General features: G+C 49.5%; 5 protein-coding genes across 5 annotated transcripts in view; 2 read left to right on the forward strand and 3 right to left on the reverse strand.

Annotated features, from left to right (window-relative positions):
• The first annotated feature begins 6 nt into the window (after window positions 1-6).
• On the forward strand, window positions 7-4,549 carry C1QTNF4 (C1q and TNF related 4). The gene is made up of 2 exons (XM_040495162.1): window positions 7-88; window positions 3,239-4,549. Exon 2 carries the CDS (start codon window positions 3,244-3,246, stop codon window positions 4,216-4,218), a length of 975 nt encoding a protein of 324 aa, XP_040351096.1. The 5' UTR covers window positions 7-88; window positions 3,239-3,243; the 3' UTR covers window positions 4,219-4,549.
• Window positions 4,550-4,835: 286 nt separating this feature from the next.
• Window positions 4,836-7,227, reverse strand: FAM180B (family with sequence similarity 180 member B). The gene is made up of 3 exons (XM_040495166.1): window positions 7,030-7,227; window positions 6,126-6,196; window positions 4,836-5,910 (listed from the first exon to the last, which is right to left on the reverse strand). Exons 1-3 carry the CDS (start codon window positions 7,166-7,168, stop codon window positions 5,515-5,517), a joined length of 606 nt encoding a protein of 201 aa, XP_040351100.1. The 5' UTR covers window positions 7,169-7,227; the 3' UTR covers window positions 4,836-5,514.
• Window positions 7,228-8,325: 1,098 nt separating this feature from the next.
• NDUFS3 (NADH:ubiquinone oxidoreductase core subunit S3) lies at window positions 8,326-13,437 on the reverse strand. The gene is made up of 7 exons (XM_040495165.1): window positions 13,327-13,437; window positions 13,161-13,226; window positions 11,960-12,057; window positions 11,601-11,750; window positions 10,630-10,755; window positions 10,378-10,497; window positions 8,326-8,574 (listed from the first exon to the last, which is right to left on the reverse strand). The coding sequence occupies exons 1-7, from the start codon at window positions 13,394-13,396 to the stop codon at window positions 8,407-8,409; spliced, it is 798 nt and encodes a 265-aa protein (XP_040351099.1). The 5' UTR covers window positions 13,397-13,437; the 3' UTR covers window positions 8,326-8,406.
• A 5-nt stretch (window positions 13,438-13,442) lies between these two features.
• On the forward strand, window positions 13,443-19,210 carry KBTBD4 (kelch repeat and BTB domain containing 4). Its single transcript, XM_040495161.1, has 4 exons — window positions 13,443-13,556; window positions 14,478-15,095; window positions 17,057-17,163; window positions 17,613-19,210. The coding sequence occupies exons 1-4, from the start codon at window positions 13,538-13,540 to the stop codon at window positions 18,471-18,473; spliced, it is 1,605 nt and encodes a 534-aa protein (XP_040351095.1). The 5' UTR covers window positions 13,443-13,537; the 3' UTR covers window positions 18,474-19,210.
• A 349-nt stretch (window positions 19,211-19,559) lies between these two features.
• PTPMT1 (protein tyrosine phosphatase mitochondrial 1) overlaps window positions 19,560-24,761 on the reverse strand; it is a 9,625-nt gene continuing 4,423 nt past the window's right edge. The window contains exons 3-4 of the mRNA XM_040495163.1: window positions 21,218-21,409; window positions 19,560-19,899 (exon numbers count right to left, since the gene is read on the reverse strand). Of these exons, the coding sequence (XP_040351097.1) occupies window positions 19,741-19,899; window positions 21,218-21,409 (351 nt within the window). The 3' untranslated portion in view covers window positions 19,560-19,740. The remainder of the gene's footprint in view (window positions 19,900-21,217; window positions 21,410-24,761) is intronic.

The following is a 24,761-nucleotide window of genomic DNA, read 5'->3' on the forward strand; positions in this document are numbered from 1 at the left end:
GTCAGTGCGCAGCCCCGGCGCCCGCCCGGAGCCCGGAGCCGGATCGCGGGCTCGGAGCGAACCCGACCCGAACGCCGCCCCCAGCCAGGTGAGGGCAGCTCCCGGGCGGGGGGCCGAGGTTTCTCCCGTATGGAAGCGGGGGTGGGCGAAGGCGCGGGGGAGTCGGGTCCTTTCTTGCTGAAAGGAGGACCTGGGAGCCTTTTCATGAAAGAGGCTCAAGGGCTTTCACTCCGAAGGGATGGATGAAGGAAGGCTGGGATAGGGGGAGGTCTGGGGTACCCCTTCCTGAGAGATTTATTTTTTCAGGAGAAAGGATTAATTGCTTCTGTAAAAGGGGGACTTATCTTTTGGGGAACATGAGGGGCTTTCAAGGTGGGAGGAGGTTCTGTCGGGGCTTGAGGGAGGGGGTCATTGGGGAGTGGGGTTTGGCGGGGAGCGGGGCTCTGAGATCCCCTTAGCTTGACATCGCGGCACCTCCCCCGTCGGTTCCGGGGCTCTGGGTCTGCCCCAGCTCTATGTGTCCCAGTTTTTTCTCTTTGAAGATGATTATTTTGAGCCTCACCTGGGCAGAGCCAGGATCAGCCATTTCCTTTCCTGGAGCTCTGAGGCCCACCTGACACCCTCCCATCTCTGACCTGCGCAGGGAAGGGGTTTTAAAGAGGGATGGGGACCTAGGGAACCTCGGAAGTGGGCAGTGGTGGGTGAGAAATGGGCAGACGCTGGGTACTGTACACACACAGGAACACCCTCTGACCCTCGTGGGGTGCACCACAATCTGCAGGGAGATTGTTGAAGGCAGGGTGGGCAGGTGTTCCTGGGGTAGGACCCGCTAGGGGAGGAGCAGGGTCAGGAAGAGTAGTGATGTTCCCATACTCCCCAAAGGCAAAACGCTAGAGTTTCTGCTTGTCTCGTTGGTTTTATTTGCTTTTTGCTTTCTTTCTCCTTTGCCCTGGATCCCAAGATTCATTTCACTTACCTCTCCTCTTTTTGCAAAAAGGGAAACTGAGGCTAAGGACAGGTTGGCTGGAAATATATGTCTAGGAGGAAAAGATGGTGGAGAGAAAAGCACACTGAATTTGGAACCGAAAGACCTTGGCTCAAGGTTGCCTCACTGGGCATGGTAACCTTGGGCCAAAATGCTTCCCCTTGTTTGGGCCTTGACTTTCTCATCTATAAAATGGGAGAGGGCCCCCTGCCTTGCAGGGTTGCTGTGAGACCAGATGTGTCCAAAGAACTTTGTAAAAGGGAATACTCATGAGGTGCAATCTTCACCACCGTAGACGGGTCCCCTCCCTCTTCCCTGCCTTCATCAAGGGTATTGGCTAGCCCATGGGCTGCCTTTGTAAGAAAGGCATGTACTCTGGAATGTTCAGAGAGGTTAGGGACTTGGGGTCTTTATTATGAAAATTAGAAAGAGGCACACTTTTCCTTCCCCAGGTGCAGCAGCTCCGCACCATTGGGCAAGTAGAATGTGGGCTAGATTCCAGTGCCCACGTACCCTAAGGTGAATGGCGTTGTGTAGGGTGCAACTGCACTTGGCAATCCTTCTCAGCAAGCCCCAGGGTCTCTAAGAGACACCAAACTACACACACTCCCAGGGCACCTCACATGGAAGCCCAAATCCTGGGCTGTTGCCAGCTCACTTTCTTTCCTGCCTTGTCTCCACTTCAGGGCTTTTGGGTATTCAAGCCCCAGAGCCTATGCCCTACTAAGAAGCATGGTGGAGTTAAGTGTTGCCTTCACAAGCTCCCAGAGGGAGGAGTTACTGAGTCCCTAATTCCTTATGTCCAGAATTTGATCAGAGTACTTTTTTCAAGGCCGAGAACAGAAGCATCTGCACACCTGGGCAACAATGCTCTTCACAAACTATGTTCACACCTGCTATCTCAGAGCATCCTCAGTAAGATTGTGAGGCAGGTCTCCTCCCCATTTACATAAAGAAGGCCAATCCCAGAGAAATTAAGGCACTTGCCTTAGGTTTCACAGCATTTAAGCAGTAGAGCCAGGAACGGAGTCCAGTCCTTCACTCCATGGCTGCTGAGAAACAAAGCTCCTGAGCTCACAATCTTGCCAAAGCCTTGCTGGAACTGTTGCTCTATTCACAGCAGCCCCTCGTTCTCCCCTTCCCCTCAGTGACCAGCCCTCAAGCCCAGAGGAAGAGTCACTGTCTCTTCCTCCGCTTTCTTGGGGGGAGGGACCTATGTCAAAGCCCAACTGTTCTGGCCTCTTTACTGCAAGAAGGGCCCCTGGGGAGTCCAGAGTGGGCGCTGACCCTTGAGTGGGTCAGAGGCCAGGAAAGGGGTCAATGAGCAGCTATGTCCTGTCCTGCCCAGATGGGGGTTGAAACAGTGGCCACCAGGGAGGACATCAGTACAGAGAGCTAGTGCCTGAGTGAGGGGCAGGCCGAGGTCCATAGTATAGCCACAGAAAATGCAGCAAACCAGGCTGAAGGAAACTCAGAGACCCCCTGACCATCCACTGTGTTGCTAAGGTGGGGAGGGGGTAAACCCAGCTGACAGGACTATAGGCCTCTTTTTTTTTTTTTTTTAATTTTTTTTTTTTCAACGTTTATTCATTTTTGGGACAGAGAGAGACAGAGCATGAACGGGGGAGGGGCAGAGAGAGAGGGAGACACAGAATCGGAAACAGGCTCCAGGCTCTGAGCCATCAGCCCAGAGCCCGACGCGGGGCTCGAACTCACGGACCGCGAGATCGTGACCTGGCTGAAGTCGGACGCTTAACCGACTGCGCCACCCAGGCGCCCCAACTATAGGCCTCTTAAAGCATTTCTGCTTGGACCTGTGGTACAGGTGTGTGAGCTTTCACTTGAGAAAGGGGTTCAGTTCAGTGCTTACAAAAAAATAATAATAAAGGAGACTCACTGGCCTAATCTAATGGTTATTCCCAAAGTGTGGTCCCTGGACCAGTGGCATCTGCCTTGCCAGGAACTTGTTAGAAATGCAAATTCTCAAGCCTCATCCGAAACCTAGTGAATGGAAATTTGGGGGTGGGGGCCCAACAATGTGTGCTCTAACAAGCTCTTTACCGGACCCTGAGGCCGGCCGAAGTTTGAGAACCGCTGATCTAGTCCAAGTCTGTAGGAAACCGAGTCCTAGTTGTGGGTCAAGGGCAAGGCTATGAAGATAACTCGTCTCCCAGTCTCCGAACTCTGGGCATTTGGAGGCGCCCCCCACACAACCGCCCACCCTCCTCCCCCTTTTGCCCGCCCCCTTCCCAGGCACCATGCTGCTACTCCTGCTGGGCGTGCTGGGCCCTGCCGCTTGCTGGGCCCTGGAGCCGGCTCCGGGCTCGACGGAGCTGCGCTCTGCCTTCTCGGCGGCACGCACCACCCCCCTGGAGGGCACATCGGAGATGGCGGTGACCTTCGACAAGGTGTACGTGAACATAGGCGGCGACTTCGACGCGGCCACAGGCCAGTTCCGCTGCCGCGTGCCCGGCGCCTACTTCTTCTCCTTCACGGCTGGCAAGGCCCCGCACAAGAGCCTGTCGGTGATGCTGGTGCGCAACCGCGACGAGGTGCAGGCGCTGGCCTTCGACGAGCAGCGGCGGCCAGGAGCGCGGCGCGCCGCCAGCCAGAGCGCCATGCTGCAGCTCGACTACGGCGACACGGTGTGGCTGCGGCTGCACGGCGCCCCGCAGTACGCTCTCGGAGCCCCCGGCGCCACCTTCAGCGGCTACCTGGTGTACGCCGACGCCGACGCGCCTGCGCGCGGGCCGCCCGCGCCCCCCGAGCCGCGTTCTGCCTTCTCGGCGGCGCGCACGCGCAGCCTGGTGGGCTCGGACGCCGGCCCGGGGCCGCGGCACCGGCCTCTCGCCTTCGACACGGAGCTCGTCAACATCGGCGGCGACTTCGACGCGGCGGCCGGCGTGTTCCGCTGCCGCCTGCCGGGCGCCTACTTCTTCTCCTTCACGTTGGGCAAGCTGCCGCGCAAGACGCTGTCCGTGAAGCTGATGAAGAATCGCGACGAGGTGCAGGCCATGATTTACGACGACGGCGCGTCGCGGCGTCGCGAGATGCAGAGCCAGAGCGTGATGCTGGCGCTGCGGCGCGGCGACGCCGTCTGGCTGCTCAGCCACGACCACGACGGCTACGGCGCCTACAGCAACCACGGCAAGTACATCACCTTCTCCGGCTTCCTGGTGTACCCCGACCTCGCCCCCGCCGGCCCGCCGGGCCTCGGGCCGCCGGAGCTCTGAACCCCGACCGGGAGAGGAGCCCAGGGGCGGCCCGGGGCGTGTATGCCGAGCCGGGCCGTGGCCTGAAAGCCCCGCCGGCGCGAGCATGACGGCCCGCCCAGTGTGGCTGACTCTGCCAATAAAGTGGGCCTGCGTCGGCGCCTGTCTGCCCGGGGTCCTGCGCTCTGTCTTGTCTGCGACGCTGTCGTCTCGGGCTGGTGGGATGGGAAGGCACTGACTACTGCAGACCGGGGGGGGGGGGGGGGGGGCGGAGGGCAGAAGGCAGGGTTTGGTCAGGCGCTGGGAGGGCGAGGAGATGGGAATTTGATTAAACTGAACCCTATTCACCCGACCCCTTGCGGGCCTCCCCTTCAAATCCTTGTAACTCCTTCCCACTGATCTACGACGTCATTCTTAGGGTCTGGCTGGTTCCTTCTTGTGACAAGGGGCCACACACCCTGCTAACTTTCTGGGAGGATGGGATTCAAGGAAACAGAACATTCCTTCTAGCAGGGCGTGTGAGGAATGAGTTGATACCTGGTTGCCCCAACTCCTGCCTTCCCAGGACAGGGAGGGTGTTTTGCCCAGGACAAGGGTTAAACAACTTACTCTGGCATAGAAGGACACAGGCTCCAGGAGGCCAGAACAGAACATTTAATGGAATAGCTACACAGGATCAGGACTACACCAGCCAACCTCAGCTTGTCTCTGCCCTCACAGCCTCACTCCCCACTCGAGGTGTTCATTTGAGCCTTGTCGAGATGGACCAAAAAATATCTGCTTCCCTGTCTCCACCCGCCCCCTCCAGAAAAGGTAATGTTTCTCCACCTGCTTTCCTCCTCTCCTCCTCCAACAGACAGGACTAAAGATGTCTAGTCTATGGCTAGTCCAAATGGGGAACTTGGGGCTCAGGGACTCCGAGCACTGGTTGGACTTAAAAGGGGTATCTAAATTAGGACTGGGTGCTGAGCATTCACAAGGCTCCTGTAGATTCCACAGGACTTGTTATGGACTGCCAGGGTGGGAGTTGGAGCATCTAACTTGGCTTTCTTGAGGGCAGCTTCTTTTTCAGCATCTCTTGAGCACACTTCTCAACCCTAACCCCAACACACACACACATACACACACACATATACACACACCCGCGAGTCTGTGCCTGCTGCCTGAGACCCAGGCTCTTAGCCTGCCAGGGCTCAGGGAAGAAAATGGGGAAGGGGTAAAGTAGGTTCCAGGGAACAATCCAAGGCCAGAGACCTGAACACAGTGGTAAGAACACTGCCCCAGGTGGGTCTGGCTTGGGGTAGGAGTTGGGGAGGGTCAGGGAAAGGGGTCAAGGATCAAGGCCCAGGGTCCCAGAGAAGGGGGCTGCCCCTGGGGGCAGAAACCCTTGCATAGGTCCCAGAGTGTTTCCTGTGCCAGCAGGGCGAAGACCTGGGCCCAGCGACCTCTTTCCTCAGCCTCACTAGCCTTATGGAGCCGGTAGACACAGGACAGGCTTGTGAGGAGCAGGTGTTCAAAGTCCCAAGGGCTAAGAGGAGGCCCTTTCCGCAGGTCCTGGAACTGCTGCAGCCGCTGCTTAGCACCCTCCAAGTCACTGGGCACGTGGTGCTGCAGGAGGAGCCTGAGTCGGCGGCCTGGGCGTGTGGACGCCAGTTCCTCGTCCTGGATGTGCAGCTGCCCTATGACATCCAGCTCCAGCCCAGCCCAAAGCAGCTGTAAGGGGAGCCGTGTAAGGGGTGGGCTGGGGCCTGGGGGTGGGGGCAGGGCAGGGAGCAAGAGTGGGCTAGGGGGGCATAAGCAGGCAGTAGGACCCATGCTGGGTGGCCCCCCTCCCCCAGCAGGCCCAGCTTAAGACATCCCCCTTCCCAACCCTGAGCTTAGGGACCTCTGGACATTCCCACCCCCATATCCCAGGCTGGAGGAAAGACCTCAAACATCACTTCCGGGGCCTCTGGCTCCTGCAGGCCACCTCCCACGCTGGCTCTGTTCATGGGCTGCCCTGGGGCAGCAGAAAAGAGTCAGGCCCCTGCCAGGCTCCACCCTGAACACCCCAGCCTCCCAGAAGTGCCCCTTAGCTCCTTGGTAGGGATGCCAAGAGGTTCTTCTATCTACAAAAGAGTAGGAGTGCCACCCCATGTCCTCCTTTCCTTACAGCACATGCACATTGACATCCTCCCTCCCAGGCATAAGTCTTGTGATCCCAAAATCATCATCCCAAACCCAGATACCACCTCGGCAAGTGTCCAGGACTCCTCCTTGAACTTCTGCAGTTCCCTTGGCAAAGAGCTCCAGACCATTGGGTCACAAGACACTTCACTTCCCACTTCCCCTCCCTGTAATCATCTGGGACAGTGTGATCTAAAATAGTGCCAGTGACTCTCCCCAAAGGTCGAGGACCCCTTTTGGAGGAACCTGCTCCTTCCTTGCTCCTCAGTAGTGCTCATGTGGAGGCCAGGGAAGCCAGGCCAAGGCGGGTTGTCTGCTGCAGCTTCCTTCATTTCACTCTGGTCTGCTGCCCAGCCCTTAGAATGATTGTCCCAAGCCCAGGGCAGGTCCGGAGGTCCTGCTTTGCACACCTAGAATAAGGCCACTGCCCAGCTCTGTCCAGGGCTGGCACTGAGGGCACCTAGGACTACCTCCCTTCATTTCACTTGGACCTTTCTGATGCTGGGGTTGGGGCCCAGACCATTACCATGTGCTGCACAGGTCAGTCTGGTACCCACCTTGCCCACAGTTTCTAGGCCCTGCTAGGTTCAGATAGAACCAAATTTAAGTGCTGTCAGCCAACAGCCTTCCTTGGTTCCCATCCACCCCACCCTAAAGCCCCGGTACCTGGATAGTGCTGGGTTGTAGTTACCCCAGGGAGAAGGCAAGTGGCTACTATTAGCCAATCCAGGAACTGCATCGTCCCAGCTGTGCCCCACCACGTCCTTTGAGTCTTTCTCTCCCCAGCTGCTCTCTGCTCCTGCATCCGCCTGCCACACACCGCAGCTCCAACTTTCCACTGCAGGCGGCTCAGGCGTTTCCTATTTTGTGTGTCAGCCTTCGATGCTAAACAGGGAGGGGCTGGCTCTGACTTCCCAGGACCTTTCCATCCCATGGAAAAGTGGAATCTTAAGTTGTTGGCAGTAGAAGCCTGGCTCCCTGCTTGTCAAGCCCTCAGCCTGTTCCTGCCCAGATGGGCGGGATGCTTAGTTAATAGAAAATGGAGCTTGGTAGCAAACAGCTCCAGCTTGCCCCACCCTTCCCCCCACCCCCCAAGAGGTAGGAAAGAGCCCAGCAGTAACGCTACCTTACTATCTGTCCTCACCCCCAAAACATCCTGCAGCTGAACTCAGGCTTCAACACCCAGTCAGGCCCAGCCCAGCCTCCAGGGAGCCCCTCAGCAGCCAAAAGCATCAGCTGCAAAGCTTGGTCCTGCAACTGCATTGGTCCTCCAATGGCATGGTGAGCTGTTTGGGTGGTCTCATGGACAGGCAGAGTCAAGCGCTTCCAACTTAGGTGCTCAGCCGCCAGCCAAACAGGCCCCAGGCTGGCTGGGGTAGGGAGTCCTGTCCCCTGGAAGATAGAGCTGCAGCTTCCGAGTACATTCTGCACCAGTCCTGGGACCTCTTTTGCTTGCTTACAACATTCTCAGCTCTGGCTAGAGTCTAGGAAGATTACCTTAGCCCAAACATGATGGGCCTTTAGATTGCAAGGAGGTTTCATGGCTCAAGACTCAAAAATGAGTCATGGCTCATGGAACCCTGTGGATGCTTAGATGAGATGGGGGCGGGGGGGGTTCCCTGGTTCCACCCAGGCCCCTCCATCCATCACCTGCCACCAGACGGTCGGCTGTAACAAGGAGTTTTCTCCTCTAGTTGTTAAGGGCCCTCCAGTTTTTAGGAAATACCATGCCACACCCATCCTAAGCCCTGTGGACCATGAGAACTTTCCATTTCAGCTCCAGAACCCTCCCTCAGAAGTACATCCAGGCTTGCAGGTCACCATGACTGCAACTGCACTATTCAGTCCCATTAAAAGAGATTCCTGGTTTGGCAGAGTCTCTTTAAGGGAGAGGGAAAAACCCCTGCTGAATCTTCCCTTTCCCGAGTCAAGCTTCACTTCTACCCAAAAGCACACAAGAAGTGGTTAGTCTAAGGATTTTATTTACAGGGACGCTTAGTATAGATTAAGGCGTTTTCCAGTATCCACATGCCTTCCCTGGAGCTACTTGGTTTCAGGTTTCTTGTCCCCAGCTTCGAGCTTGAGACTTTCAGGGGGCTGCCGATAGGCAGGGAAAGCCTCCCAAGGGCTGTTCAGGTCAAACTTGCGGAACTCCTGGGCCAACTCCACTGGCTCAGCCACCACCCGCTTCACCTCATCGTCATAGCGTAACTGCAGAAGAGAAAAGCAGGCTTAAGCACTGAGGAAGACCTTGTTCAGAGCTGCTAAGGAGCCTACTTTCCCAAGGCTATGGGGGACTTCACCAGACTCTTTACTTCCCTGTCCTTGACTGCTATCCCAGCCTCTGTCAACAAGTCTCCAGGCATGTGTGTATTACCAATCAAGTCCCATCCCAACCACAATCCAAAACGGCCTGCAATCACCCAGTCAGGCTCCCCTGCTCACCATCCCCACATCATAAGCTCTGAGCTGCTTTTGCAGCACAAATGACTTTGCTCACCCATCCACTCTTATAAGGAAATGCTTATAAGCATTTGTTGGGGATTAGGGAGCAAGTCTGTGGCCGAAAAGAGTAAACCTAAATTGGCAAGCACTCAAGTTCAGACCATGTGGCTTTGGCACTATCACTATAAAGATGCAAGGCAATAAATCTGGCATAGCTTTTCTTTTCTGTTTTTTTTTTGTTGTTGTTGTTTATTCATTTTCAAGAGAGAGAGAGCGAGCGAGAAAGAGAGAAAGAGAAAGACAGACAGACAGAGAGAGAGAGAGAGAGAGAGAGAGAGAATGAGTGGGGGAGGGGCAGAGAGGAAGGAGAAACAGAATCTGAAGCAGGATCCAGGCTCTGAGCTGTCAGCACAGAGCCTGATGCAGGGCTAAACCCATGAACGTGAGATTGTGACCTGAGCTGAAGTTGGACACTCAACCTACTGAGCGACCCAGGCACTGCTGGCATGGCTTTTCTTGTCTGGAGGATCAGCTGGATAAAGTACAGACAAACAGGTGAAGAGGCAAAGCAGGTAAGGGAGGCCAGACAGTGAAAATGAGGAGAGGGAAGGAGTCCTGACCAGAAGTAGCTTGAGAAGGAGATGGGACCATGCAAAACATGAAGAAAGCAGGCATATGTCGGTACACAAGGGGGGATTGCCACTATCTCAGCATTTCTAAAAAGTTACTTTTCTACAAAATGACACATATGTTTGTATGCAATGGACCATCTTCCTGCTCATAAACAACCTGTAGCACAAGGGTGGTAAAGCAAAGCACTGAAATTCTTCGTAAGGCCCTTGTAGTCACATGTTACTAGTCCTGCCTTTAACCATCCTCAGGGGCTAAACATCTTCTCTGTCAGCTGCCTTCTCAGAGATCCAGGGCAGGGTAAAATGATCCTCCACTTTCAGACCTGTGGACAAAGTGTGTCCTCAAGGTTGCCTTGGTATTAAAATGATCGTTACGATAATGGCTAATGTCAATTGAGTAATTACAATACACTAGGCTTTAACATCATTTAGCTCAATGTAAATCTTTTAAGTAGATTTTTATTTATTATTTTTTAAATTTATTCATTTATTTTTGAGAGAGAGAGAGAGCACACTTGAGTGAGGGGCAGAAACAGGGAGAGAGAGAATACCACGAGGTGCAGGGAGAGAGAGAGACACAGTGGAGCTCAAAGCAGGGCTTGAGCTCACCTGAAGCAGGGGCTCAAGCTCACAAACTGCAAGATCATGACCTGAGCCCAAGCTGGATGCCTCACGGCTGAGCCACCCAGGCACCCCTAGCTCACTGTAAATCTTATTATTAAGTACTACTGTTCCTGTTTTGCAGATGAGAAAACTGTCATAGATAAATTAAGTAACAGACCCCAGATTACAAAACTGGGACTAGGATTTGATACAGAACCTATGCTCTTAAATCACCACAATTCACAGACCATATTTCCTGCCATGCTCAGCACACCCCAGGTTCCCTGCCAGTCTTTCCCTGAGGCCATTTGCCCTAGTTCAAGGTTCCTCCTACCTCAACGTAGCCAGATAGGGGAAAGTCTTTCCGGAAAGGATGTCCCTCAAAGCCATAGTCTGTCAGGATCCTCCTTAGATCAGGATGGTTAGCAAAAAAAACTCCAAACATGTCCCAGATCTAGAAAAAAAAGGCCCTCAGGCAACTCAGTCCATCAGCCAACACACGAGTGAGGATGCACTGCATGCAGTTATTTCAACTAATTCTGCAACTCTGGCCCAGAGGCAGGATCCACTATGTCCAGAAACTCACCTCCCTCTCATACCAGTTAGCTGCCTTATACACAGGAACAGTGGACTCAATGGGTGTCAGCTCATCTGTGTAGGTCTTCACACGGATCCGGGAGTTGAAGCGCAGAGAGAGCAGGTTGTAAACAATCTAGAGAGAACAGAGGAGCTGGAAGACCAAGATGGCCACAGGGTCTGAGGCACGAGGTGGGTAAGGGTTCTTCTACCTGTGAACCTGCCTTCTGTCCTGAAGCTCAAAATCCTCAAGATTCTTATATTTACAACTACTTCCAAAGGCCTAAGCTATGCTACACCTTAGGATGTCAGCATGCCTGTCTTTGCTCATGCTACTCCTGGCCCCAATCCTTAGCAAGCTAAGCTAATTCCTGATCTCTTGGTCATCCTTTAAGATTCAGCACATTCTCTCTCCCTTCAAAGAAGCCTCCCATACAGGACTCTGAGAGCCCTTCTTGCAGTCTCATAACATCTAACATCCCATGCATTACATGTTATTACAGTAAGCTCTTTATGTGTCCTTCGCCCTCACTAGAGCGTGGGGGACTCCTTGAGGGCAGGTGTTGGGTGCTACTTCTCCCTGATCCCAGGATCTGGCCGATAGTAGATGATCAGTAAATATCAACAGCTAAATATATGGAGAACTTGCTCCATGCTGGCAATCTACCTGTACGATCTCATTTCATCCTCACAGCCACTCTATATAAAGTAGGGACAGTTTCACATATATTTTGCACATAAGAAATCTAAAGCTTACAAAAACTAAACAAAATGCCTGAAGTCACATAGCCTGTTAGTGGCAGAGCTAGGATTCAAACTTGAGGTCTGCCTAATCCAAGGCCCCAGTTTAACTGCTGTGTTGTATTGTTTGACCCAAACCGAAACTGAGCAGGACTATGGTTCCCGTTGGTAGCTGTCATCCTAAAACTTGTCTGTCCCTTTTCTTTCCTTTACTCCCCAAACCTTCTCAAATCTCCTGACCTCAAAACGGTTTTGCCGGGTGGGGACGTCCACTGCTGTCAAGTCAGCCAAGGATTTGAACTGTGCATTGGTGTGATCCCTGAGGAAAGTCAGCACTGGGATGACTCCGTCAGGATGGATACAGATCTCTAACTCGTTGAAGCAAGACACCTGCAGACGTGGAAAGGGAAAGGTGAGGGGAAAAAAGAGCTATTGAGAGAGCAGTTAACATTAGTAGAGTCCTGGTTGAGGGCAGAGAAAGCAGTCCAAGTGGGATAGAAGAGTCTTTGGTTTCTTTGATACCAGGCTGCCTACTCCTACATGCCCTGAGAACACGGTTCTTTCTTGACCCATGACCAAACAACAATAGTGAATATTACCTGAACTTGTTGGACATACTTGGGCAGGATTTCAGCCACATACTCTCCAAAAGCTGAGAGCTGCTTGTGGGCCACATCATTCCGTGGTCGGACAGTGGCTGGAAGGAGAAGGCATATTTAACAAAGGAATGGAGAAGGCAGCAGCCATGCCTACATTCAGTCTCCTGGGTCTGTAAGGGGTATTGTCTCCCAGCAGGGCTCCCTGCAGAATCCTGAGGAAGGTGAGAGTGGAGGGTTTCCAGGGAATAGGAATTGATGAAAACTTAGGGAAAATGTCACCTACAGAGTCCACAAAGACTCTCCTTATTACTACTGCGTTTGGGGTGTTTGCCTCTTCTCAAAGCTACTTCCTAGTTCTTCCTTCACAATGCCTGCATTTTTGTTAAGCAGTGTGTCTCAATTCTTTTACCAGACCAGGAACTCTTTAAGGGTGGGAACGAGAATTTCTGCTTTTCTGTATCTCCTTATCACCTGGCTCACAGCAGGCTCTCAAGCTAAGAGCTGCAGGGCTGAAGAGCCCTCACAGATTAGTCAAAACCCTTTCCCCCCCGCCATTGAGGTAACTGAGGGCCAGAAAGGGGGAAATACCAGGTCTCTTGACTCCCAGTCTACTTATGTTGATTGTAATATATCTCCATACACGTATGCATGCAACTCTACACCATGAGTACCCACACATCATAGACTGCACACATCATGGTTAAGTGTTGTCTGACTCTGGCAGCAGACAGGCCTGCTCTGTCACTCGCTAGTGCTGTGACTCTGGGTAAGTTACTTCTCTGCATTGTTTCCTAATGTATAGTAAGAAGAGCACAATGCTATCTACCTCGTAAGACTGTCCTAAGGACTAAGATCCCTCGCTAAATCGCTTAGCAAGGTGCTTGGCACACAAGAAGCACTCAATTAATGTGAATTACTATCATAATGGCTCTGAGATTGTTTCCTGATCTCAAAGAGCTGACAGTTTAATTGGAGAGAAAAGGAATCATGGAAATGGACAGGGGTCAATCAAGGCCGTAACAGGGAGCTAAAAGGGCACAGCGAAGAGTTCGATTCTGCTTGCATGAGGACCACTGCAGTCAGGTCTCCACAGAGATCTGCCAAAGGACGCAGGGAAGGGCATCCCAGGACAAGGGCAAATATCCAAAAGAATGAAGGGTCCCCCGCCTGTAGTCCCGAGAAGGGCCCGGCCCACACATACGGCGCGTGTCTGCCGCGACGCTTTCCCTCCTCACCGGCAGCAACAGCACCGAGGGTCGCCCGGCCACTGTACGGAAAAATAAGCGCAGAGTGAGACCTGATAAGCTCCCTGCGCCAGGCGCGCCTCCGCTCCCGCCCAGGGCCTCAGCCAGCTGCCCCCTGCTTACCCCTGGCCAACGCCACGGACCCTACGAGACCCCGCCACCAGCCCCTCGCAGCAGCCGCCGTCGCGGCCATGTTCCAGGTTACAGACCAGGCATCCAAGACCCACAGGACACGGAACCCCAAGGGCACGGACCGGAAGCGGAAGCATGCATCTGATTTTCTTCCGGGCGGACGCGGGGCTAGAAGCAGAGGTTCCGGGTTCCGGGCTTCGGAATGAAAGGAGGGAAAACAGGTGAGAAACCGAGGCAGGCAGGTGGGGAAGCCGTGAGGTGAACGTAGCCCGAGTTTGGTGTGGTAGAGACTGTAGAGAAGGCGAGGACCCTAATGAACCGGAGGAGTGAGAGGAGGGGAAGGGGTAGGGGTCTGGGTTCCACATTCCACACCCCTCCCCCGCTCCCTGAGCTAAGCTTTTGACGAGGGCCGGCGGGCGTGGCCGGGAGGGGGCGTGGAGGGGATAGGGGAAGGGGGAGAGAAGAGTGGTTTCCCTAGCGACCGTTTCCCAGGCGACTCCAGGTGAAGCGGGGACAGTACTTGGCGTTAGGCCTACTAGTGCCCCTTGCTGGGACGGCGGGGCTTCGTCTCTAGTTCTGGAACGGCGTCTTGGAAAGTCATCAGGGCGTGAGGGGGGAGAAGCTCAGAAAAGAGAAAATGTGGAGCTAACAGATGTCCCAGGCCAAGCCTCATATTGGAAGGTCTGAACTCCATGCACGTGGGGGAAGAGGGGCCTCGACCAGAAGGTCGCTGGGGTCTATTGGGTTCTCCTGCCCAGAGCCTCACTAGTTTTATGCCCAATAGTCATTTGGTTAGTAAGGCTTTTTGCCCGGCTTTTAATATCATAGGTTTCCTCCAGTCGCTTGCTCTCATGTGTTGACCTAAATAGCCAGGTTTTTATTACATCATGGAAAGGAATATTGTTTTTATACGGAAACACCCAGAGTAGGACGTTTTATCGATTTCATTAGGAATGGAGTGTCACTGCAGGAAAATGAACCCAGCTTCGGTTGAAGGAGAGCTTCTGAGATGTCATTAGGGCCAGGACTAAGGCCAATCTTGGCCCACTTTGCTCTCACTTTTACCTTCTCCCTCCATAAATTGAACAGTTGGATTCATAGACTGTGAATTCCCCATTACTCAGGGTGGTATTGCTTTGCAGACAGCTGGCAGAGAGAGAAGTTGGCTGCCATGGAATCACCAGAGGAGCCTGGAGCATCCATGGATGAAAACTACTTTGTGAACTACACTTTCAAAGATCGGTCACACTCGGGCCGTGTGGCTCAGGGCATCATGAAACTGTGTCTGGAGGAAGAGCTCTTTGCTGATGTCACCATTTCGGTGGAAGGCCGGGAGTTTCAGCTCCACCGGCTGGTCCTCTCAGCTCAGAGCTGCTTTTTCCGGTCCATGTTCACTTCCAACCTGAAGGAGGCTCACAACCGGGTAATTGTACTGCAGGATGTCAGTGAGTCTGTCTTCCAGCTCCTGGTTGATTATATCTACCACGGGACTGTGAAACTTCGAGCTGAAGAGCTGCAGGAAATTTATGAGGTGTCAGACATGTATCAGCTGACGTCTCTCTTTGAGGAATGTTCTCGGTTCTTGGCCCGCACCGTGCAGGTGGGGAACTGCCTTCAGGTGATGTGGCTGGCAGACAGGCACAGCGATCCTGAGCTGTACACTGCCGCCAAACACTGTGCCAAGGCCCACCTGGCCCAGCTGCAGAGCACAGAGGAATTTCTCCACCTGCCCCACCATCTGCTCACTGATATCATCTCGGGTAAGTTGAGGGATGGGGCCCGTCATACTCAGCTACTTGCATATGATGTTTAGTGGACATTCTAGTTCAGGAGAAAGGAGCCTTCAGGCTTTCTGGTGTTAATTTACATTATTATTCCTGGTAGGAATTTAGATGCCTTCTGAGAGATTCAGCTGCGAGTTAGCTGTTGTCACAGGCAATCCCTTTTAGGGGAGGAAACCTGGAAAATATAATAGTACTGTGCAATACACAGTTAACCCCTGAACGACGTGGGGATTAGGACTGCCAACCTCTGCACAGTCAAAATTCCATGTGTAACTTTTGACTCCCCTAAAACTTTACAAATAGCCTTCTGTCGACCAGAAGCATTATCAATAACAAAAACCGTTAACACATATTTTGTATGTTGTACGTGTCATGTACTGTATGTATTGTGTTCTTACAATAAGGCTAGAGAAAAGAAAACGTTATTGGGAATATCATAAGGAAGGGAAAATACATTTACAATATTGTACTGTATTTATTGAATAAAACCCGCATATAAGTGGACCCACATAGTTCAAACCCATGTTTTTCAAGGGTCTATATACAAGTGTTGAATTAGAAAAAAAGCAGGGCTCACCCCCAAAATGTAGTGAGGAGCTGTTTGTATTTATACTCTGGTATCTTTTGTGTATAATTGTTCTCATCTATCCTGTACTTTGCACGTACTTGTGGGACTAGTTATCTAAGTAAATTGATGGGTCAAGGTATTTACATAAGGAACTTTTTTAAAACGAAGCTTACTTTGGCGGTGGGGGGATGGCTCAGTTGGTTAAGAATCTGACTCTTGGTTTTGGCTTAGGTTGTGATCTTGAGGTTCATGGGTTTGGGCCCTGTATCAGGCTCTGCACGTATGGCATGGAGCCTGCTTGGGATTTTCTCTCTCCCTCTCTCTCTCAAAATAAATAAATAAATAAATAAATAAATAAATAAATAAATAAATAAATAAAATAAACTTTAAAAAAAAATTTTTTTTTTAGTTTTTTTTTTTCAACGTTTATTTTTATTTTTGGGACAGGGAGAGACAGAGCATGAACGGGGGAGGGTCAGAGAGAGAGGGAGACAGAGAATCGGAAACAGGCTCCAGGCTCTGAGCCATCAGCCCAGAGCCTGACGCGGGACTCGAACTCACGGACGCAAGATCGTGACCTGGCTGAAGTCGGACGCTTAACCGACTGCGCCACCCAGGCGCCCCTAAATTTAAAATTATTTTTTAAAAACTTATTTTTTTAAAGTTTATTGAGAGAGAATGAGAGAGAGAGAGAATCCCAAGCAGGCTCCACATTAACAGCACAGAGTCCAACCCAGGGCTTGATCCCAGAAACTGAGATCATGACCTGAGCCAAAACCAAGAGTCGGAGGCTTAACTGACTGAGCCATCCAGGTGCCCTTACATAAGAAACTTTTTAAGTGAGGGGCACCTGGGTGGCTCAGCCAGTTAAGCATCCGACTTCAGCTCAGGTCATGATCTCGCAGTCTGTGAGTTCGAGCCCTGCATCAGGCTCTCTGCTGACAGCTCAGAACCTGGAGCCTGCTTCAGATGCTGTGTGTCTCCCTCTCTCTCTGCACCTCCCATTTGTGCTCTGTCTCTCTCCCTCTCAAAAATAAACATTAAAAAATAAAATTTTAAAAAAGAAACTTTTTAAGTGATGCGGCAATTGTAGGTAAACAATCCTGGCCCTGCTAGTGAGGTATGCTGTACTTTAGCAGGTGTGAGCTCTGCAGCCTGTAGACTGCTTCCATGGCAAATATGAGCATATCAGGTCATCCATTCTGATTAAAAGAAATAATGCAACGTAGGTTAACTTCTTATACACACGCACGTACATACATGGTGGTAGTATAACAAAGCGGTTTGTATCTTTAAAGCCACTGGCTCTAAATTTCCCTTTTGGATTGTTGGATTGCCATTGACCATGCCTTTCCTCTGGCTCTCACAGATGGAGTTCCGTGTTCTCAGAACCCAACAGAGGCAATAGAAGCCTGGATCAATTTTAATAAAGAAGAAAGAGAGGCTTTTGCAGAGTCACTCAGGACTAGCTTGAAGGTAAGGCAGATTTTGCTTTAGGGTTGGGACACCATAGTATCTATACATTCCAGCCATCTACTGATCTGGCCTCTTTGATACCTGGTGATGGTGATTAAGTCATCTCTGGCTCAAAGTTAAGAACTGGGGAGGAGGATGTGTGCATGAGCCTAGAAACCATAGCTCAGCCTCCGAGCTCCATAAAGTTCCTTGAGAGAACTACTTTCACCATTGCGTTAATCCTAAGCACCTTTTTCCTAAAGCACCAGCTCAGGATGAGAGCAACAGATTCTCTGCCCCAGCATATAATGACTGAAAGGTGAGAGTCAGGATGGCATACAGTAACCAGAGGGAAGTAGCGGGTTAGAGCAAGATACAAGTGTGTGGTCCAGAACCTTTAGATCTGTGTCTCAGCTGAGTCTTAGCCTAGAACTGATAGATGTCATCTATAATTTTAATTTTGCCAATAGGAGATCGGGGAGAATGTGCACATTTACCTGATCGGGAAAGAGTCATCTCGTACCCACTCGTTGGCTGTGTCCTTACACTGTGCGGAAGATGACTCCATCAGTGTAAGTGGCCAAAACAGCTTGTGCCACCAGATCACTGCAGCCTGCAAGCATGGTGGAGACTTATACGTGGTGGGAGGGTCCATCCCACGGCGCATGTGGAAGTGCAACAATGCCACTGTGGACTGGGAATGGTGTGCACCTTTGCCCCGGGACCGGCTCCAGCACACCCTGGTGTCTGTGCCTGGGAAAGATGCCATATATTCATTGGGTGGCAAGACACTGCAGGATACCCTCTCCAATGCAGTTATCTATTATCGGGTAGGTGATAACGTCTGGACAGAGACAACCCAGCTAGAGGTGGCTGTGTCAGGGGCCGCTGGTGCCAACCTTAACGGGATCATCTACTTACTAGGGGGGGAGGAGAATGACCTGGACTTCTTTACCAAACCTTCCCGACTCATCCAGTGCTTTGACACAGAGACAGACAAGTGCCACGTGAAGCCCTATGTTCTGCCCTTCGCAGGCCGCATGCACGCAGCTGTGCATAAGGATCTGGTGTTCATCGTGGCTGAAGGGGACTCCCTGGTGTGCTACAATCCCCTCCTAGACAGCTTTACCCGGCTTTGCCTTCCTGAGGCCTGGAGCTCTGCCCCATCCCTCTGGAAGATTGCCAGCTGCAATGGGAGTATCTATGTTTTCCGGGACCGATATAAAAAGGGGGATGCCAACACCTACAAGCTTGACCCTGCCACTTCAGCTATAACTGTCACCAGAGGCATTAAGGTGCTGCTTACTAATTTGCAGTTTGTGTTGGCCTAAGGCTATAGGGGAAAAGCAGCTGACTTTTGCCCTCCCCTTTTCCAGCACCTATCCATCCAAACTCGAAGTCTCTGGGGCCGCGATCAGAGTACTATGTTATTTTTTTGGCACATGTTAGAAAGGGCAGCCCCTCAGTCCCTCCTGAACCCTTAGGGGTGTTCCATTTGGGGCTTTTTAGACTGCTGCTGTTGAGCTGGCTGCTTGAACGGAGAGTAGACAAGCCTGTCCTCTGCCGTCCCCTGGTAATCCTGTGCCTCATAGAACAAGCCTTTTCTCAGATCATAGGCACAGCCTCCCCTCTTTACCTGATCAGTGTTAAGTAACTTAAGCACCTCTGATCCAGGACAGAAGGAAATGTGCCCCATCTTCCTTTTTTCTATAGCCTGCAAAGTGGGTAGTTGGTAATTTTTCCACAAAGAATTAGGTGTTAGAGTTTTCCTTCAGGCTTTGGTTGGGAGAATGCTCTAAGCTGAAGGTGTCCTTCACCAGCAAGCATCAACTCTAGAATTCAGGACTTGTGTCTGTTGTTTTCTCATCTCTCTGTCAGGAAACGTACAATATGGTTTTATTTTTGGCTTACTCCAAGGGGTAAGCCAGAAAGAAGTAGAAAGGATTATTTCTGATTAATAGCAGAAACTTTTTTCAAACTTAAATATATAAGGTCTCTACTCTTTTAAAAGCTCTAAGATAAACTAAGAGCTAGGAACTGTTCATACAAATAAAAGTTTTTGAAGGGATATGTGTGTCTGTTTTGAATTCTGAAGGAGTGACTTCCCTAGGGAAAATTGATTGTATACCCACACATTTCTAAGCTGCTTGGATCCCATACTTCCTTTTCTACATCCAGAATCACTGCTCCAAAAGGGAACAGAGCCCCGGGGAGCCAGTGAATTGGGGTCTGACAGTGGCAAAGAGCCTGAGCTGAGTATTTCTCCTCTCCTTCCTAGTGTTTAAATGTCTTTAAGTTGGGCTAAGTATCATTAGGCACAGTGTTAGATACACAATCGAGTTCTTTGACCCTATTCAAGAAAACAAAACCCCTCATTCCATATCCCCTTAGCCAGTGAATTGAAGCCACACTAAATCTCTCTCTTAGCACACAACAGTGTTACTTCAGGAAAGTGAAACAAGACAAAGGGAGTGAAATTATCCATTACTTAGCACATTCCTGCTTTGTCAAGTCTGGGCTTAAGCCCCCTTGGTCCTGTTACACTATTTGATTCTGTAGCAAGCAGGGTCGTCTTGAGTTCTTTCTAATCTGTGTATTTCACGTCTGTGATGTGTGGTAAGACTCCTTCTTTGCTGCCCCTGCAGTAATCTCCTTGTGGAACTCTTTAAGAACTTCCAACTGGCCAGATCTGATGTGGATGTGTGACCGGATCTTGGTGATGGCTCTTACAGCCTCCTCTGGACTCCAGTTGTACACCTGAAGTACAGGATTGGGAAATCAGAGAAAGAAAGGAGGAGGTGTTAAGGTGTTCTTGACCTAATAACAGATGCTAAAGGCCCTTAGAATTTCATTATTTTAAAAACTCCATTTTGAGGGGAGTTAAAAAACATGCCCCATATATTATAAATGGCGGGGGTGGGGGGCACTTTTATTCCCTCGGCCAACTAGTCCCACAATATTTGCAATGGGCTGGGAGGTCAAGTCAGTCTTTCTACCTAATTCTTGCTCTGCCAAACCCTGAAAAAAGAAGGTTGAACATGCAAAGCTGAGATCCTATTTCAAGCCGGCATAGGCCTATCAGATGTCCTCTGGGAGCTGGGCTGTTGGTTATAAGTTTCCTGGAGAGAGTACATGGTAGATGTTTTTATGTAACTTGTCACCGTGGCTAGGAAAACAGCACTTTTTAGATTTACCAGGAGGGTTATCTTTGTGTTCTAAGGATACATATTGGTTTAGAACTCAACAGAACAAAGAATCTACAGATTTCAAGCCCTCTGAGTCAATTCTCACTCAGCCCAAAATATCCTCCTGAGAACCCATTTCCAGTAAATGGAGTCCTAATGATCAAAGCTTAATACTGTTAAATCATGTACTTACCAGTCCACAGTAACTCAGAGCGATGCCTATTACATGTACATTTCCTTTTTCCTTAAACTATCCACATAACTTAATAAATGCTCTACAGGGGCCAGATAGGTAACAAAAACGAGTCAAGTTGGGGGGTGTATAACAGGTAGTAATGGACTAAAGAGTATTTGCTTATAAATACTCTTGAAAGTATCACACCTACCAGTCATAAGGTGATAGGCAAAATTCCATTGGAGCCTCTGTTTCTAGACACAAATGTCTAGAACTTTATTCTGAAATACTTTAAGAAATCTTGAGTACTATAGGGCTATAAGTGATCAGCACTACTACCTAAAGTACTGGATTTCCTGACTGCTATTTATAAAAAGTGCTTTAGCCTTTTACTGGTGTTAACATCCTTTGCGCTTCATTTTTTGAGTGCCTGCTGTAGATCAGTGCTTGACATACTTTCTCGTTCAAACCTCAGAACAAATTTAGTTTGAGGAAACTGAGCATCAGAGAGGGGAAGACACTTTTGCCTAAAGTCACACATCTGGTAGGTAGCAACGCCAGAGGTCAGCCTATCCGCAAAATCCAGGTGCTTTCCATCTCCCAACAGCCTGTAACTGGGGACATGGCTCCTTCTAGGAAGGCCTGCCAATAGACCATGCTACTGAAGTTCTAGAAATCTGCTGTAAATGGACCAGTCCAGAAAGACCTTTCCTACCTGAATCAGATACGCTGCGACCATAGTAGCACTTCTGGAACGCCCAGCCTTACAATGCACGTAGACACACTGGCCCAGCGACTGATACTTGAGAGCAAACCGGACTCCTTTCTGGAGGTCAGCCAAGGTTGGGACTCCAGTCATGTCTACTGTGCTGAGTCGCAGCTGCTCAACTCCTACATTCTTCCACTCCTGGAACCAGGTCCGCCAGCATAAAAAAGAGAATGAAAGAAATCTGACATGAGTGCTATGAATATGGGCTCCTAAGAAGCAGCAAAACAACAAGGAAGCTTCAGAGTTTACTACAGTGTGAATACACTGTTCACTTTTTTTTAAACAAGAAACTTCTTACAGAGATGCCTTTAAAATGGCTGACCTGCATGGTTGGTCTTTGATCAAACAACAGCTGTGCTACTGATTTAGAATTATGTCTAATATTTAAAAAAAAATTTTTTTTAAGTCTATTTGAGACAGAGTGTGAGCAGGGGAGGGGCAGAGAGAAAGGGAGAGAGGGAGAATCCCAAGCAGGCTCCATTCAGTCAGTGGTCAGTGAACAGAGCCCAACACAGGGCTGGAACTCACAAAACCATGAGATCATGACCTGAGCCGAAATCAAGAGTTGGATGCTGGGGCGCCTGGGTGGCTCAGTTGGTTAAGTGTCCAACTTCGGCTCAGGTCACGACCTCACAGTTTGTGGGTTCGAGCCCCATATTGGGCCCTGTGCTGACAGCTCGGAGCCTGGAGCCTGCTTCGGATTCAGTGTCTCCCTCTCTCTGCCCCTTCCCTGCTCACACACACACTCTCTCTCAAAAATAAACATTAAAGAAAGAAAAAAAAAAAAAAAGAGTTGGATGCTTAACCGAGTAAGCCACCCAGACCCCTAAAATGTTCTTAAAGTACACGTTGGGTATTTTATCTTCAGCTGCAAAGTATTAGCTGTATTAAAATTCATCTACAAAAGTTGTGTAACTTTATGGATAATCTTGGCACCCGTGTAGTGACGCAGCTGCAGGATTGGGGTACTATATTTTGCAAGAGCTTTCTATTTCTTTATCTATAAGTGTCCTTTTTACTTTACCTTTTTTTTTTTTTTTTTGAGATTGCATGGTAGAAAATAGAGTTACCATTTTAAAATTAAAACAATGCACCTACCTTTATTAGTGCAGTATTATCACTTCAGAAGAAGAAAAGAATAAGCAGTAGGGGAAATAAGCCCTCTGGCATTATCAGACTATTTATTTATTTGAATTTTTACCTTGAGACTCCAGATAGGGGGGCATCTGGCTGGCTCAGTACAGCATGTGACTCTTGATCTCTAGGTTAAGCATGTGACTCAGTGGAGCATATGACTCTTGATCTCTAGCCCCATCTTGGGCATAGAGATTACTTAAAAATAAAATCTTTAAAAAAAAAAAAAAAAGAGTCCTGATAGGCTCCAGCTAATGGTTATTAATCTGTCTAGCTGGAACCAAAGACTTTATGACTGAGTGAAGGTCAATATTTTATACTGCGTATGAAATTAACACAAAACAGCAATTTTGCAGCATGTGACTTTGTATCAATTATACCAGATATACCTAGGGAGCTTGCTAAATATTCACATTCCTGGACCCCACCCTAAAGTTCCCAAGTCATAATTTCTCAGGGGTTGTACATAGGAATCTGCTATTTTAACAAGACTACCAGATAATATTTAGACTTATTAAAATATGAGAACCACTGCCTTGGAGATTTTTTTTCTCTAGGCTAGTTGGATAATATAGCTGCATCATACAAGTGTCAATGCCTCACAGCCAGAGACCAAGTACTTTTTGTGACTATTGTTCCACAGGAATGATCACACTAAGGAACATTTACCATTTTGGCTAATAATTCCTGAGGCCTTGTAGCAAAGTACTTTAGGAAATCCAAGGAACTGTTGTCCATCTCTTAAAAACGTATGTCATCAGGGTGCTTAGGTAGCTCAGTCAGTTAAGTGTCAGGGGCTCTTGATTTCCGCTCAGGTCATGATCTCACAGTTTGTGAGTTGAGCCCTGCGATGGGCTCTGCACTCACAGTGTGGATCCCGATTGGGATTCTCTCTTTCCCTCTCTCTCTGCCCCTCCCGCACTCTCTCAATAAACTTTTTAAAAAAGTATGCCATCACTAATCAATGTATCTTAAATGTGAGTCCATTCTTAAGGTTACAAAAAAAACCTACCAGTTGAAATAACAGCATCTTCATTAGGCTGTATCAGTACAATAAACAAGAAGGACAAAAAAAAGTGCTAATAGATGGCAAACACTATAAAGACAGGGCAACATCTTTATATAAAGACAGCACAATGTCTAATAACCTTAGTTCCACAACAAGTATTCAAACTTAATGAAAATTATGTTTTAGGTCTGCACTGTTTTACAATTCTCTGGAGTTCCATACATCGTTAACATATGAGTAAAAATTCCATCAATGCCAAATGAATCATACACTTTTTCAATGGGTTGTTTTATAAATTTCTCTTGGGGGCTGGAGGTGGCTTTTCTTCTTAGAGTTTATAGGGCCTTCATCTTGAATGCCTAAGACAATGCCTGACCTTAGTGCTGAGTGAGTGTTGAATGAATGAAATCAGCAAGCCATAGAGAAGTTGCCTTTCGGTTTGGTTAGTGACTTGAGTTACTGAAATTAAAAATACCTTTGTGTACAAAGGAGTAGTCAGACTTTGTCAATTCTACTTTATACACACACACACACACACACACACACACACACACACACACTTATTTATTTCAAGAGTGAGAGAATCCCAAACCAACTCTCACCATCAGTGCAGAGCCCTATGCAGGCCTTGTGAGAAATAAGCCTACTGGCTCATTCAAAGAAGGGACGTGGAGACTCAGAGCACAGTGAGGCCAGGGTTTAATCAACATTCTTACAAGAGCAGGTGCCTGATGGACAGGCACACTCGGGGCAGTTGCAGCAGGCAATTTATCTCCTAGCATGAAGTCGTTCCCCTGATTCCTCATTGGCTAAGTACTACAGAGATTACAGCCTTACCTGGAAGTCACCTATGCCCATGTAAGGCCAAAAAGTAATCTGATTGGAACAAATGTACATTCCTTGAGGTGATGCAGAGACCTCAGTTCTTTGGCACGTGCTCATTGCAAAGCCTGCGAAAAATAAGCCGGCAGAAGGAGAGGGGAAGAAGAACCAGGAAGTAAAAGGTCTCCCAAAGGAGATTTGGGACTCCATTGTGCTGGGGTGAGGGGTTCGTATATATTTCCAATAGGGTCTAAACCTATTGTTAACTAGACAACTCAGCTTATATTTGGTATTTCTGAAAATAAATCCTCTCACTTATTTCTCACAATCCCTCCTCTTCTTTTCTAAGTAGATTCTGTTTTCATTTTTAGGTTATTTTGGGTACAAGGCACAGACATTTGTTTCTTAAGAGGAATCTTCCTCCCCTGCCCCCAGAGGGTTTGCTGCGGCTGCACTCCCAGCATTGTTCCAAAATATATGTGTGTGTGTGTGTGTGTGTGTGTGTGTGTGTGTGTGTGTGTGTGT

The sequence above is a fragment of the Herpailurus yagouaroundi genome, unplaced genomic scaffold (genome assembly GCF_014898765.1).
Source record: "Herpailurus yagouaroundi ecotype Mexico unplaced genomic scaffold, PumYag 187, whole genome shotgun sequence".
NCBI classification, from domain to species: domain Eukaryota; kingdom Metazoa; phylum Chordata; class Mammalia; order Carnivora; family Felidae; genus Herpailurus; species Herpailurus yagouaroundi.

Coding starts and splice junctions, on each gene's coding strand:
- KBTBD4 (XM_040495161.1), top strand. Junction 15,096..17,056: donor GCTCACTGATATCATCTCGG/GTAAGTTGAGGG, acceptor TGGCTCTCACAG/ATGGAGTTCCGTGTTCTCAG. Junction 17,164..17,612: donor CACTCAGGACTAGCTTGAAG/GTAAGGCAGATT, acceptor TTTTGCCAATAG/GAGATCGGGGAGAATGTGCA.
- NDUFS3 (XM_040495165.1), bottom strand. CDS start 13,396: ATGGCCGCGACGGCGGCTGCTGCGAGGGGCTGGTGGCGGGGTCTCGTA. Junction 10,498..10,629: donor CTAACTGGTATGAGAGGGAG/GTGAGTTTCTGG, acceptor TTTTTTTTCTAG/ATCTGGGACATGTTTGGAGT. Junction 8,575..10,377: donor CCCTATCTGGCTACGTTGAG/GTAGGAGGAACC, acceptor TCTCTTCTGCAG/TTACGCTATGACGATGAGGT.
- FAM180B (XM_040495166.1), bottom strand. CDS start 7,168: ATGCAGGAGCAGAGAGCAGCTGGGGAGAGAAAGACTCAAAGGACGTGG. Junction 6,197..7,029: donor TACAACCCAGCACTATCCAG/GTACCGGGGCTT, acceptor CTGCTGCCCCAG/GGCAGCCCATGAACAGAGCC. Junction 5,911..6,125: donor CCCCGGAAGTGATGTTTGAG/GTCTTTCCTCCA, acceptor CTCCCCTTACAG/CTGCTTTGGGCTGGGCTGGA.
- C1QTNF4 (XM_040495162.1), top strand. CDS start 3,244: ATGCTGCTACTCCTGCTGGGCGTGCTGGGCCCTGCCGCTTGCTGGGCC.